Below are 14,403 nucleotides of genomic sequence, written 5' to 3' on the forward strand. Positions count from 1 at the left end.
CAGTAGAGCTGAGTGAGGACACATTATCTAACTGATCTATTTACAGAATAGGCTGCTGGTGCAGATGAGGACTTCAAATAAATATACTCCAAGCCAGTATAAAAAAATAAAAACAGGGCTTCTCAGAAGGTAGGCAGAAGGCTATCCCTCGTGATCGCTTTCATCTCCCCCCCCCCCATGCTGTATAATGTGGCCTATGACTGGCTGTGTAAACCATACATCCTCTTCTACAGAACTGAACACTCTTAACATTTTCAATGACCTTACATTGAAACACCTAAGGAGTTAATGATGCTAAGCACAAGCTGGAGTGGCATTACACTTGCTTGAAATCCCTCTTCCAAAACAGAAATACTCCTTGAACCATATCAAGTATTAAAATGTTTTTGGAACGCCGTGATCTTTAGAGTTTTTAAACAATTTAAAAGTGGTTTGTCATCTAATTCATAAATCAGATGTATGGTATGCAATTTTAAATAAATTTCACTTTGTGGCAGAATATGTTGATTTTTTTTTATTTAAGATATAGAAAATTAACATTCTACATTTGTTACATACAAAGATTTATTCAATATTAAACAACCCCCCACCAAAAAAAAAAAAAAAAAAAACTGGGTGATCACAACTATTTGGTTACATTTTTCAGACATAAATATTTGTGGATTACATAATGATAGTGCATATTCTTGTTGGCAGGAACTGAAATTAAATGTTCAAAATAAATCCTCCTAGTTCTCCTCGAACTCTGAATTTGATAGTAAATTTATTTAAGAGCCTTTTGTTTTCCGGATTAATTTTTCCATGATGTCCCACTGTTCATTAGTTACCTATATATAAATATATAAAAGAAAGAGTAAAAATTATAGGGATTATTATTATGTACGTGTTCACAAACTGAGAGGTTACATTATGCTCTGATACTCATTACAGATAATCACGTTACAGCAAAAAAAAAAAAAAGGAAATGGTCAATTCATATATTATACTTAACAGAAAAGAGTAACACTGGGGATATGACAACATGACAATTTGAGGAAAACCAAAAATCCAATATAGAGTCAGCCATGATGCTTTGCTTGTTCAGCAGTGTAATGAGCATTCGTCCCAGTAGAATAACAGCATAGATAGGGATGTCGCAAAGGATTACAGCTTTCGTTTTAGTTTTTTACAAACAGAAATACTGGGGATTTTTTAAAGAAAATGCCACAATATTCTGAGAAATCAGCATTAGGACCAGGGGCGTTTCTAGAACGGGTGCACACCCTGCACCCATATTTTGAATACTTACCTCACATGAAGACTGTGACTCTGTAATGTAGCGTTTCTCATGCAGATACACCCGCAGTCGCACACAGAATATAGGCATGCCGCATATTTTAATCAGCAGAGGCTGCTTGTACGTCCTATTCACATCACTTTGCAATTAAGATGCATTTGAGGGTAAAAAGTCACACGAAAAGATGCTCAGCGCTACGAGTCACGCTATGGCGTGACTAGAAAGGCATGTTAACGCGCAAGGAAGTAAGATGTATGTGGACACAACTGTACATATATGTATATAATACATACATGTATATAATACATACATACTGTACATATACATACATATGGCTGCACAAAGAAAGCTACAAAACCATTGGGATATTTTTAGAAATTCAGGTCAGGTTGTCAAGCTTGAATGACCTTCAACCCTGTTGCTACTAAAATATTGCAGAGCCAAATCCTGATCATTTCTGATCCTTCAAATTGTGGACATACAGGAAAGATGCATACCCCACCCACCCCCCTTTACAGTGGCGGAACTAGAGAGTGGTGGGCCCAGGTGCAAGAATATGATTTGGGCCCACAGCCCCCCCCACACCCATTCCTGGCACCCCAACATTTTTTCACCACCCCTCACCTCTCCCCAGTAAATAAATACAGTGTCTGTCCTGCTGCCCAGCCTTGTTTTCTCACCACCCCTCACTGCCCCCCCAGTCAGTAAATTCAGTCTGTCCAGCCCGAGTGTGTCAGCCTCGTTCTCCCCCCAAGCCCCAGCGTGTCAGCCTCATTCTCCCTCCATCCCCAGTATGTCTCTGCCTCGTTCTTCCCGCCAGCGTGTGTTCCTTCCAACCCCAGCGTGTCAGCCTCTTTCCCCCCCAGCTCCAGTGTGTGTCAGCCTCTTTCCCCCCCAGCGTGTGTGTCAGCCTCTTTCCCCCCCAGCCCCAGCGTGTCAGCCTCTTTCCCCCCCAGCCCCAGTATGTCAGCCTCTTCCCCCCCCAGCCCCAGCGTGTGTCAGCCTCTTTCCCCTCCAGCCCCAGCGTGTGTCAGCCTCTTTCCCCCCCAGCCCCAGTCAGCCTCTTTCCCCCCCAGCCCCAGTGTGTGTCAGCCTCTCCCCCCCAGCCCCAGTGTGCATCAGCCTCTCCCCCCCCCAGCCCCAGTGTGCCAGCCTTTTTCCCCCCCAGCCCCAGCGTTTGACAGCCTCTTCCCCCCCCCCAGCCCCAGCGTGTCAGCCTCTTTCCTCCCTCCCAGCCCCAGCATGTCAGCCTCTTTCCCCCCAGTCCCAGTGTGTGTCAGCCTTCCCCCCCCCAGCCCCAGTGTGTCAGCCTACCCCCCCAGCCCCAGTGTGTCAGCCTTTTAACCCCCCAGCCCCATCGTTTGTCAGCCTCTTCCCCCTCAGCCCCAGCGTGTGTGTCAGCCTCTTCCCCCCCACAGCCCCAGCGTGTCAGCCTCTTTCCCCCCCAGCCCCAGCATGTCAGCCTCTTTCCCCCCCAGCCCCAGTGTGTGTCAGCCTCTCCCCCCCCCCCCCCCCCTTGTTATGTCACGCGTGCCATGTCATAACAAGGGGCCGGGCTGCTGGATCAAGGGGCTGGGCTGCGGTGGGTATCTCTCATGTTGGAGCCGGAGCGGGCCCGCTCCAGCTCCAAACATTTAGGTAATGGGGACGAGGTCGGAGGGCAGCGGCGCTGTCGGATGCAGGCGGCCATGGGCCCCAGCACCACAGCGGGCCCCGGTGCAAGGCACCGGCTGCACCACCGCTAGTTACGCCCCTGCCCCTTTATTAAAGTCATGTTGTTTATAGAGTAAAGTGCATATTAGCAGATAAAAAATAGCAGCGACTGATGGGTGCAACATTCTGCTCCTCATTAATGTATGGCAAAATGTCCAAAAGTGCAACAACTGAATCAGAGTCAAGAGAAGCTAAGCCAACATTACAGGTACAAATGTAACTATGACCATGCTACACATTTTAATGCCAAATTTAGCAGATTAAAAAAAATAAAAAATAAAAAAAATCAGTAAACAAGGAATGTGGCAAGTACAAAAGTCTGGGTATACATTCAGTATGTAATAGCACGTATCTATACATAAATAAATAAAGTCCCTGGTAGGCGTCTGTCTGTGTGTTTGGGTTAATCTTGTGAACTACTGGACGGATTTTGGTGCAGTTGTCACTATTCTATAGAGCATTTGTTGAGGAAGGATTAGGTGTATGACACATTAATGTATGACAAAAGGGAGCCGAGCAGTGACGGTATTAGTGAAGCAAGTTAATGAGAAAACGGACGTCCATTCGCTTTCTTGGCGAACGCTGCCTAAACCGTTAGAGATATATCACAACGATGGACTTTATTTTATACCATGTAGAGATAGATACGAATTATCTGGTTCCTCTAGAAAGATAATGTAAGCCCTGTTTACTGATACAAAATGTTTTTTTTTCCCTTCTTGTACTGTTCCTATTTAATTTATGTGAAGAACAATATTTTAATTTTAAACAAATCCAATTCCCGGTAGGAGCCTGCTTTGGCATGACAATAAATAAAGCACAGGGACAGACACTTAACGTGGCTGGAGTTGACCTAAGTGGAGACTTGTTTTGCTCATCGACTTTACGTGGCTATTTGCGTGTCATGTCAAAACTAAATCTTTTTGTGTTGACGTCAGGAGGAAAACGACTGTCTTCTACAAGGCAATCTTACAAGACCTTGGTTTAAAAAAAAAAAAAAAACTATTGCAGTAAATTCAAATTTGCCCCCGTGCGAAGTCGGGGCGGGTTGCTAGTGTATGTATAAATACATGTCATGTTAAAGTCCCTACCCTGCAGAAGTCATGTTAGCGTACAGTATTTTTAGGTAAAGATTCAGTAAAACAAGGTTTTACCAAACTTTGGCATTCAGCTGTAGATATTGATTTTTAATAAGTGAAGAATGTGCATTAAGGGGGTGCTCTCAGCTTATTATTAGGTAGCTGCGGAAACTTTTTATACCTACAAAATTTTGGCAGCACTTTTTGAACAATCCAGATGCACTTTACATGGCAAATACACTCACTGGGCAAAACGTATTAACATAATTAAAAGATTATAATGTATAACTCTAACGTTGTAAAGACTGTCTCGATGTCCACTAAAGGCAGATATCCACTTATAGATATACAAACGAGAGCACGATTACGACACTGCTGTCGTGATCTCGCTTGTATATCTAGTGATGTGCCTAGACTGAACGTTCACTCGCTCAGTCCAGGCACATCCCTCATCCTTGCACATGCTGAACCTGACGGGATCGTCAGGTTGACCAGCATGTACGGATGTCGGAAGCGACCAGCGGGCACGCGCATCAGATAAGTTTTAAAAGACTGTTTAATTGTAATGTTACTAATGAGACTTTGCAGTGTATACCTAATGTTTACAATGCCAGCATTACGGAAGATACATATTACCTTTTTTAAACTATTAAATTCTCCAGCCATTGAAACGTATTCGCCACCATCCATTCTTATAATCTACGAAATATAAAAAGGTATAAAAAAAAACAAGGTATAACATTTGTTCTGCCAACGAAAAAAAAACAGAATATATAGGTTTACTTAGCAAACAACCATGTTCTTCTAATCTCTCTACCATCTATCCAAGATCATAAAGATACTGATAGGGTAAAGCGCACAGTCCAAGCTTCCCACTGATAAGATTGCTGTTCAAGTGAGAGATAATCTTCATTTCTCATGTCCAGTACTAAAATGTGATAGACGCACCAACTTTTGTCATGGCACCTTAATAGCTCTTTACACTCCTCTACCTGAAGATACCAGACATCATCAGGCACAGTTATCAAAAAGGTCTTTCCAATGGACAAGTGTCATCATTTGAGGTGCCAAAGCCTTCCAGCTCCGATCCTAACCTACCGTCCCATGTTCCTTGCGCACGGTCTCTCCCCCCTGTCTCTGTCTCCTTTAGACTGTAAGTTCTAACAAGCAGGGCCCTCTTCCCTCGTGTGCTTTTCCTTCCCTCACTTATCATCTCCTCCCCACTGCCTACAATGGCACCTATCCCTTGGGCTCTGCCGCCCTACTTCTCATTTGGGTATTATGACTGCTGATGCAGCAATGTTTATAAACCATGTCCATGTCCTGAAATAATCTGTATTGGAAGTCATTTTTTCTTGTTTTGTTCATACCGCCTGTTTATGTACTTTGTAAGGTGTGCAGAGCGCTTGTGGTGCCATATAAATATAATAATAATAGCCGCTGTAGGCTGATTTTTACAGTTTCAGTACCTACTGTATAAAATGAAAATAAACAAGCAAAGTGTTTAATGGGACTTATCACGCTTCTGTTTCATAAGTGTTGTAAAACACTTAGGGCTACTTTGATGGATTCAATTTGTAAAAAAGTGTAACAAATAATTTAAACAGATTTCTTTTATCAGGAGAAGGGAAAGAAAGGGAAGGAAAGGAATGTAAGTGAGGAGAATGAAAGAGAAGGGAAGGGATAAGGGTGGAGAGTAGGGGAAGAGAGGAAGTTTCAGTCCATACATCACAATTTACAACTTTTTTAAAACAAATGCACTGACCGAACAATCCAGCATAAATTAAATAAAAACAAAAATTTGGGTTAATGTATAAACAGAACACTTACCGCCCCAGACACCCAGCTGGCATAGTCACTGCAAAGATACACTGCGAGATTTGCTATCTCCCCTACTGTGCCCAAACGTCCAATTGGGATCCTGCCTACCATGTCTGCTTCAAAGGCTCCAGTGGGGTCCAGGCGACTGAAAGCACCCTGATAAATACAGAGCGTCATCAAGTAAACGTAGGGGCAAAAAAAAAAAAAAAGCAACCCATATTATTTATTCTTATTCATTAAAAGTCCATCTACCTTGGTTTTTACAGGACCAGGCTGTATAACATTGAACCGCATGCCATATCTTCCCCACTCACCTGCAAGCGATCTAAAATAAGGATTATTACACATAAGCATCACAATTATAGGTCTGCAAAACAATGAATTAAAATAGCTAGAAAGCACCAAAACTAAGTTACTCTGGTGCATTGTGGTTTATAGCACAACAGACCATACATCACATTCTCAGGAAATTGCATCATTTTATATTGTATGCTGGAACAAATTAGGGATTTCTTTTGAACTATACTTTTCAATTATTCTCAGTTTGTTTCATGAGTTTGAGAAACCAAAAGACGTTACTATAACTGGTAGGAGTAGTTGATGAAAGAAAATTATTGTGAACTTTTAGGAGAACATGTTTGACACCCTAAATTCCTAAACAAAAATATATATTTTAGATTTAAAACAGTTTATTTTTGTGACCTGAGGATATGCTACAACTGAACATGTAGAGTAAAAGGTGACTGGTGCATCTACTAAAAAGGGGATTTCTTCCACTACTTTTAACTCAACCTCCCCTGCTCTCCACTCCGCCTCCCCCTGCTCTCCCACTCTGCCTCCCCCTGCTCTCCCACTCTGCCTCCCCCTGCTCTCCCACTCCGCCTCCCCCTGCTCTCCCACTCCGCCTCCCCCTGCTCTCCCACTCCGCCTCCCCCTGCTCTCCCACTCCGCCTCCCCCTGCTCTCCCACTCCGCCTCCCCCTGCTCTCCCACTCCGCCTCCCCCTGCTCTCCCACTCCCTGCAGCAGCAGACAATCAGTGTAACAGAGCGTACAAGACATTGTACAAAAAGAAAATAATGTCCAAGCCAGTTTGGCGAAGGAAGCGTCAACGTTAGAATACGGGTAACCCATACATTTATTCACCAGAAGTTTATCATGCCGATTGTTCCCTCTCAGACAAATGTTTTTTTTTTACTTTACATTTATGTCATTTTCCATATGACTTTGTATTGTTATTCTTCCCATGACCCATGATCCAAAGACATTGCTGGTGTCTGTCCAAACTGGCCCTCGGGTGTATAGTGTCTGTCTGTCAGTTAGACTGTAAGGTGTATAATTGTATATATACAGTAAATATGATGTCAAAGGGTTGGCACTCACGAATATTCCAATAGCGATCTGGTCGTCACGTTATTGGGACTCCAGCAGTGGCATCCACCTCCGTATAGCAGTAAAATGAAACACTTACAAGACTTACAACAGCAGTTTGAAAAGCCCCCACGCATTTATTTCAAACAAACTCAAGTTGACCGATCTGTTCTCAGTTCCAGGATTTACCATTGCAGAGCAGTGCAAAAAAGTGTCAGAGTGAGATCACTAACAGATAAATGGGTGTGGAGGGCACATTTTTAGGTGCGTTTACTGCAGCATGGGAGGGCACATTTTTAGGTGCATTTACTGCAGCATGAGAGGGCACGTAGCCAACTGTACAGCACAAGGTTTGAAAAAAAAGGAAATAAAAAAAAAAAAATTACCAGCAGCACAGATAATTTATATAATTAATTTGCTACGGTCTGTTCCTGTCTCCAACATGTATGCACAGTGGAAGGTGGGGCAAGCACCACCATTGTTCAAAAAAAGCACAGACCTAATGCACCAGAAGACCCGGCCAACACTAGGAACGGTGTAAGTATGGGAACGGGTGGGGATGTGACTGATGGGACTGAGCAAAGTGGGGGTTCGGGTGGAATGGGATGAGCAGTGAAAAAGGGGGTGGACAGAGGAGGTGGGGCGAGGTCACATGCTAAGATGCCAGGTCCATTTACTAGTTGAATTATAATGTGATAAGAGACTGTTCTACAATAATAATAATAATAATAATAATAATAATAATAATAATAATAATAAATAATACATTAAAAATTAAAAAAATTGTGACTGGTGAACTCTGGCTTTCCAGGAGTTTCCGTACTAGACCTTTACACCAGATGCTGGTGGATTTCTAGTCTGCTTTTAATGTATATGCACAATAAATAATATGCATTATAAGAGCACTCACTTGCACAATGCCTCCACCCCAGCTTTAGCAGAAGCACTAGGAACAACAAAGCCAGAGCCACTCTCTGCATATATTGTAGTAATTGCCAGAAAAGCAGCACCTGGAAAACCAGAAAACAAAAATAGCATCATGTAATATTTTCTACTTCTCAGATAATGGTGACAAGTTAGATAGATTTAATGCCGTTGCATTTTGTACAAGTTATGTTGGTGAGTGGGAGGATTTAAGCTCGGTCAGGTCACAGTGGCCCAAACATTTTGGAAATGTGAATAATTGACATCATATCTAGTCATCCTTTTTTATTATCTCTATGTAGTTGGAGGATTTTAACAGAAAAACAAACAAAATAAAGTTGACATATTTTATGAGTAAAAAATGTTTGGTATTTCACTCGGGATCGGTATGATTTAAAATCCCGACACCAGAAGACCGGCACCAATGAAGATCCCAACTGCGCTAAAGGTAAGTATAAACTAACCTAAGCCCCCCAACCCTCCCTTAGGGGCCTAAACCTAACCATCCCGGGGGGGGGGCTAACCCTAACCACCCCTTCCCCTGGCCTAACCCTAACCCTCCCAGGGGGGGGGGTCCTATTCATAAGTACCCCCCCAGGAGCCCCCCCCACCATGCAGCTGCCTGCAAGCGGCGCCCGGCTTGCCTTCGATTGGGATGCCGGTAGGTAAAATGACAGGCATCGGGATTTCAACACCTGTCATTAGACTCTTGCCGGGTTTAGACAGTCGGGATGCAGACGGTCGGCATTCCGACTGCATACCTTTCACTCCAGTTAAATTAAATTAAATGTTTACCACACTCTCACCAGGCAATTAGCCTTGTTGTGATGAATCCCTGGTTCCTGTCTATGGCCGTTTGGGTTAGAATTGGGATGAAATAGTTTAACTGCATGCATGGTTATGGACAGTTACAGATATCGGAGTCATTTTAAATCCAGAAACCTTTTTAGATGCAATCTACCCCCTATCTAAAGGTTACAATATCTAATGCTGCCTCCACCCAAGCTACTATTAACTATCACTATTAAGGGGCTGGCTTGGGTCAATCCCTACCATATACTGTTATAATATCCCTAAACATACAAGTTAGTAATAAACATTCAAAAATTTGACACTCAATGCTTTAAAGTAAAAGGACACAGGTTAAATGTTAAAACAATCACTTTACTCTTAAACTGGGTACAGACTGATATATTGTACGATATATATTATTCCAACGCGGATCGGAATGATATATAGTGAGGATTGTACAGTGCATGGCGGTCGTTGGTCGCATCGTTCCATCTGCTGAACAGCAATGGTACAATGCAATGAACAACGCCATGCTGCTATATGCATCATGGAACAATATATTGCGCAGTCGTACACCGGATCGAGCAGTGTGTACGGATGGTGCGACATATCGTTTCATTGCATCGTTCCGTGGGCTGGGTACACATTATATAGTGTGTACCCATACTTTAGAGTTCTCCAAAGACTGGCCACACAGCTTATATTGGAGAAAACAGATTACCTTACATTAGAGATCTTCTGATAGGAACAACAATAACACAAGTAGTAATAAGTTATTGTGATGCATTACGATCTCCAAAAACCAAATGTCCATAAAACATTACTTAATAAATGCACTTAAATACTTTAACACTTAAAATATTACCTATTATCTATTTTTGTTGATGCACGTGTGGTTAATTATAAACAGTTGAAAGCCTGGGCTTGATAAATATCCTGCCTATAGAAACTAATACTTTTGCACGTTTCTGTTAACTTGGTGCCACTAATTCAATATCTCTGGACTGGAACAGTGGAAGGCAAATAATGGATCTACTGGCAACAGTCTCCCTGGTCGTGGCTTGGCTAGGTACAGCTGGTTTCTTGGTATAGTAGAGTACTTTAGGTGTTAAGATTCAGCTCCTGCAAACTGTGCTATAATTTGTTAAATGCCTCTACAGAAGCTGTTAATTCAGCTTCAGTTTCTATGTCTTTTCAGACTAGATGCTATATCCAGGGCTAGAAGGACCCCTCATGAGATATTATATATAAATGTAGAAATGGACTTGCATCTTATTCTATATGGCTTACTTGCTATAAGTCTTCTAATTATCCAAACTACCAACAGCTGGTCTCGGTTGTAACAAAGTTTAATTATCATCTTTCACAGTAAATTCTTTGAGAGCTTTTTCTTCTCTTAGTCCTTGCAGCTGACGGGACACGTATACAGTTTGTGATAGATACAGGTTGAGTTTCCCATATCCAAATATTCCGAAATACGGAATAGTCCGAGATACGGAATTATTATGGAATAACTGAGACAATGAAACCTTTGATTTTTGATGGTTCAATGTACACATACTTTGTCTAAAGCACAAATTATTAAAAATATTGTATAAAATTACCTTCAGGCTGTGTGTATAAGGTGTATATAAAACATAAATGAATTTCATTTCTGTACACAAACTTTGCTTGAGCCACAAAATTATTGAAAATATTGTCTAAAATTACCTGCATGCTGTGTGTATAAGGTGTATATAACACATAAATGCATTCTGTGTGTATATTGGAGTCCAATTCCCAAGATATTTCATTATGATATGCAAATATTCCAAAATAAGGAATATTCCGTTAGCCAACATACCCCTGGTCCCAAGCATTTTGGATATGGGAGACTCAACCTGTAGTAGTTACCTTTACTGCTGGTGTTAGTCTCTACCTAACTGCCACCGAGTCTCTATCTTACTGCAACTGGTCGTCTACAATAACTGTAGCCGATTCCTTAATGTGTGAAGGGCATGAGTGTTAGATATACTGCTGCCAGAGAAAGCGTTCATCTCAATCACAGGGGTCCACCCTTAAGCCCAACAGCGTCTACTTAAAAGGCCTCCCGATATGAAATTCCTCCTGAGGTGTGCCTCAGGGTTTGAGCCCTTACAGAATTACCACAGCCGTAATTGCCTCTATAAATGACACTGCCCCCGGGGTCCATCTAGAACACCTGTTCATCAACTCACTGCACGGCTTCCTGCCCAGTCTTTTACAGTACTCCCTGTGTACCACTTTCTGGCTTGTGGGTCCACTACCAGCACTTTCTGGATGCTTCTCTAACTTGAGGCACTCACTGACTCGAGACTGTCATTAATTCAGAGGAAGAACATCAGTATAATACCTGTACTATTTAACCTATTTACAAAGTCAACATATTAGGCACATTCATATTAACATATTTATATACATATTTATTAGGCATATTCATATTAAAAATATACATTCACACAAATATGTTTAAACTGTATTTACACCAGGGTTTACAATCTCCCCCTGGTGCATGGGTACTGAAAGCAGCCAATTAAAGTCAGGACCATAGTATCAAGTTACTTTTCAAACTTATGTACATAAAGTTTAACACACCATAAGACATTCTTTGCATAATCTCTTCTTTAATAACTGCTCCCAAAATAGGGCAAGATAACAAACAATGTGGCTGTATCACCCTAGATACCTCTATAGACTCCCGCCACCTATCATTCATTAAAATCATTGGGTGCGGCCTACTCCTGACAGGGTGCTCTCTTGTGTGCACAATATTCTGGGCTATCCACATTACAAACTACATCTGAGGGAGTTGGTGACAAAGACCCCTCTGCAATACTTTCTTTGTAGGTTTAGAAGGAGGTGTATATGGATCTACCTGAGATACCCATCCTCCCATGGGCATTTACTTTATTACAGAGGAATTAAGTGCATCTCTTTAAAAATGCCCTCCTGTTTCCTAATCTTCACTGTCCCCATCCATGTTATCCACTCTTCTTAGTATTATTATCTCCCCGGCATTGGTCTATTCTGACCTTATTCAAGGAACCATACCTCTTGACCTAGTGGTAACAGGTGTTGACGATGTCAGTATCAGCCCTGAACTACATTCTAATTGCAGTTGATACACGGGGAGATCAGGTATCTTCTCAATGATTACATAGGGATCATCCTTCCATCGGTTGATCAGTTTATTCTTTTTAGGCACTCCTAATTGTCTTAATAGTAAGCAGTCTCCTGGAGTTAATATGTGTTCTCGCACATTGCGATCAAACCAATTTTTTATTTTTCTCCCCGACTTCTGGGAAGCAACTAGGACCAGTCGATAGGATTTAAGTTTTTTCCTTAACTAAGCAACATATTTGGTGTGGGGCTGGAAAGAAGTGTCCACTGAAATATCCATGCAGATGTCAATAGTAAGTCTGGTCTCTCTCCCAAACAGGAGTGAGTAGGGGGACTACCTGGAAGACTATTTTTGTACAATTGTAGGCAAGTATGAATTGACCCACATACCTATTCTAATGGTGTTTAAATTGAGGGTCTAAAGTGCCTCTCATGCCAAGCAGTGTTCTATCGCCTTGTGAATGATAAGGTGTGCTATGAGATTTAGAAATTCCACAATATGTGTAGCGTTCATTGATTAACCAGCTCTCAAAATCCCTCATTTAGTCTGTAAGCAGATGAGCGGATAGACCATAAATGTACAAACAATTTATCTCATAGGGTTTTGGCAATGATGGTAGCTTTATGATCTCTTGTTAAATAGGCGTGGGCTTATCCAGTAAAATAAATGGTCATGAACATTATGTTTTAATTTTTCATAGATGGCCCTTTCAAACATAGGAAAATCGACACAAATTAAATCCAGAGGCCTATTGCTAGTGATGTTAACCAACGCAGCACTGTTGTGAGGAAGAGTTTTCCACAGTATACAATTTCCACAAGTCTTACAATGTTTTTCTACCTCCCTTTCCATGCATAGCCAAACAAAAATATCAGAGATCAGTACAAAGGGCCATGAATGGCCATCAACTCTAGTTTTGTAAACTTTTGGCAATATTTACTGATACCGCCACTTCCCAATCAGTTCGAAGAGTTTTTCTATATGGCAAACTGTTCCTAAAAATCAGATGTTTCTGTTGCCTAAATAGTAGTTTAACTGCTTCTGAAAGAGGAGTCAAGGCAAGATTGTTCAACTTCCTTTCCAGGACATTGAAGAAAGGGGCACTATCAGGGTCCCTCTGTTGTTCATATCTCAAATGATCATAAGTTACCTTGGCAAACCTTCCTAGGCGAACTGGCCAAGCCAGCAGTCCTCAGGGGACTCTAATACTACAGGTTTTCCTGGTATATTCACAAAAGTAACAAGAGTAATAAATAGTACCATCTCTGGATCTTTTAAAATGTGTCACTCAGGAATGAATACACCCGTGCTTCAGCAAGGAAATATGGAAAACATGCACTGTTAGGGTTCCCCGAGGACTAAATTTGGGAAAACACTGTTGTGTGGTGTATCTTGCATAAAATCATGCTGCAAATGACTATAATGTGTGTATATATTATATATATATATATTATATATATATGCACCTGTGCAGATTTCAGCGATTCTGCCACTTACGCACACCTGCCCGTTCATCCCTGGAGAGGTGGGACAGGGAAGGGGCAGAGTGTAAAGGCGTGCTTACACAAACACAGACCTGCAAAAACACACACATACGCCTGTCGAGAGGCAAATCTTTTGTAACTGATACAGACCAGGATGATGATGACGATTTGCCATAAACCAGGCACAAAGGGGGCCTGATTCTGAGTCACTGCTGCAACTTTCACAGTCTTTTGCCGTAGTCGTGTTTGTGACTTTATGCTACTGACAGTAAAAGCCCTTCCCCCGGTGTGCAAGTGTGCACAGCTGTGCAAGGACTGGGACGCCCACTTTGTGTGTCTTTAGACGCAACCACCGGTCGCACCATCGAAACATGCACCAGCCCAGTGCTAGGTGCTAGAGAATGGCCTCTAATGTAAGTGATTAAGTATCCGAGTTTGCAAGAAGTGATGCGGCTCTCCCATAACACGACCATAGAACAGTGGGATCTTTGGGTGTCTGAAAGGCCACATCCGAGTCACCGCCCAGCACGTTTCTAAGTACTACTGCGAAGCTGTGCGTACACACTACTGGATGTATGCGCTGTGTGACTATTAATCTACTAAGACGCATGTGCAGTTGATAAACAATCGACCATTACATATATCTGTAATACGTCTGCCTTAGAACCAGGCCTGCGGTGCGGAGGCTTACATAACTTGAGATGAGAACTGCTCTGCACATGTGCACATGCTCTCCTGCTCCGACTGTTAACCCTGCAAACCGACTGTATCGGAGAAGAGCCTTATGCAACATTTTGCTATAAATA

General features: G+C 42.0%; 1 protein-coding gene across 2 annotated transcripts in view; it reads right to left on the reverse strand.

The window, feature by feature from the left end:
- Positions 1-519: 519 nt before the first annotated feature.
- The window catches only part of DECR1 (2,4-dienoyl-CoA reductase 1), a 77,805-nt gene continuing 63,921 nt past the window's right edge, over positions 520-14,403 (reverse strand). The window contains exons 6-10 of one of the 2 annotated variants that reach the window (XM_088471517.1): positions 8,169-8,268; positions 6,142-6,214; positions 5,899-6,045; positions 4,705-4,767; positions 520-827 (exon numbers count right to left, since the gene is read on the reverse strand). In XM_088471517.1, the coding sequence (XP_088327643.1) occupies positions 768-827; positions 4,705-4,767; positions 5,899-6,045; positions 6,142-6,214; positions 8,169-8,268 (443 nt within the window). In that variant the 3' untranslated portion in view covers positions 520-767. The remainder of the gene's footprint in view (positions 828-4,704; positions 4,768-5,898; positions 6,046-6,141; positions 6,215-8,168; positions 8,269-14,403) is intronic. The other variant, XM_088471518.1, reaches the window with a different exon arrangement.

This window comes from Taudactylus pleione, unplaced genomic scaffold (assembly GCF_031769625.1).
Source record: "Taudactylus pleione unplaced genomic scaffold, aTauple2 ptg000114l, whole genome shotgun sequence".
Taxonomy (NCBI): Eukaryota; Metazoa; Chordata; class Amphibia; order Anura; family Myobatrachidae; genus Taudactylus; species Taudactylus pleione.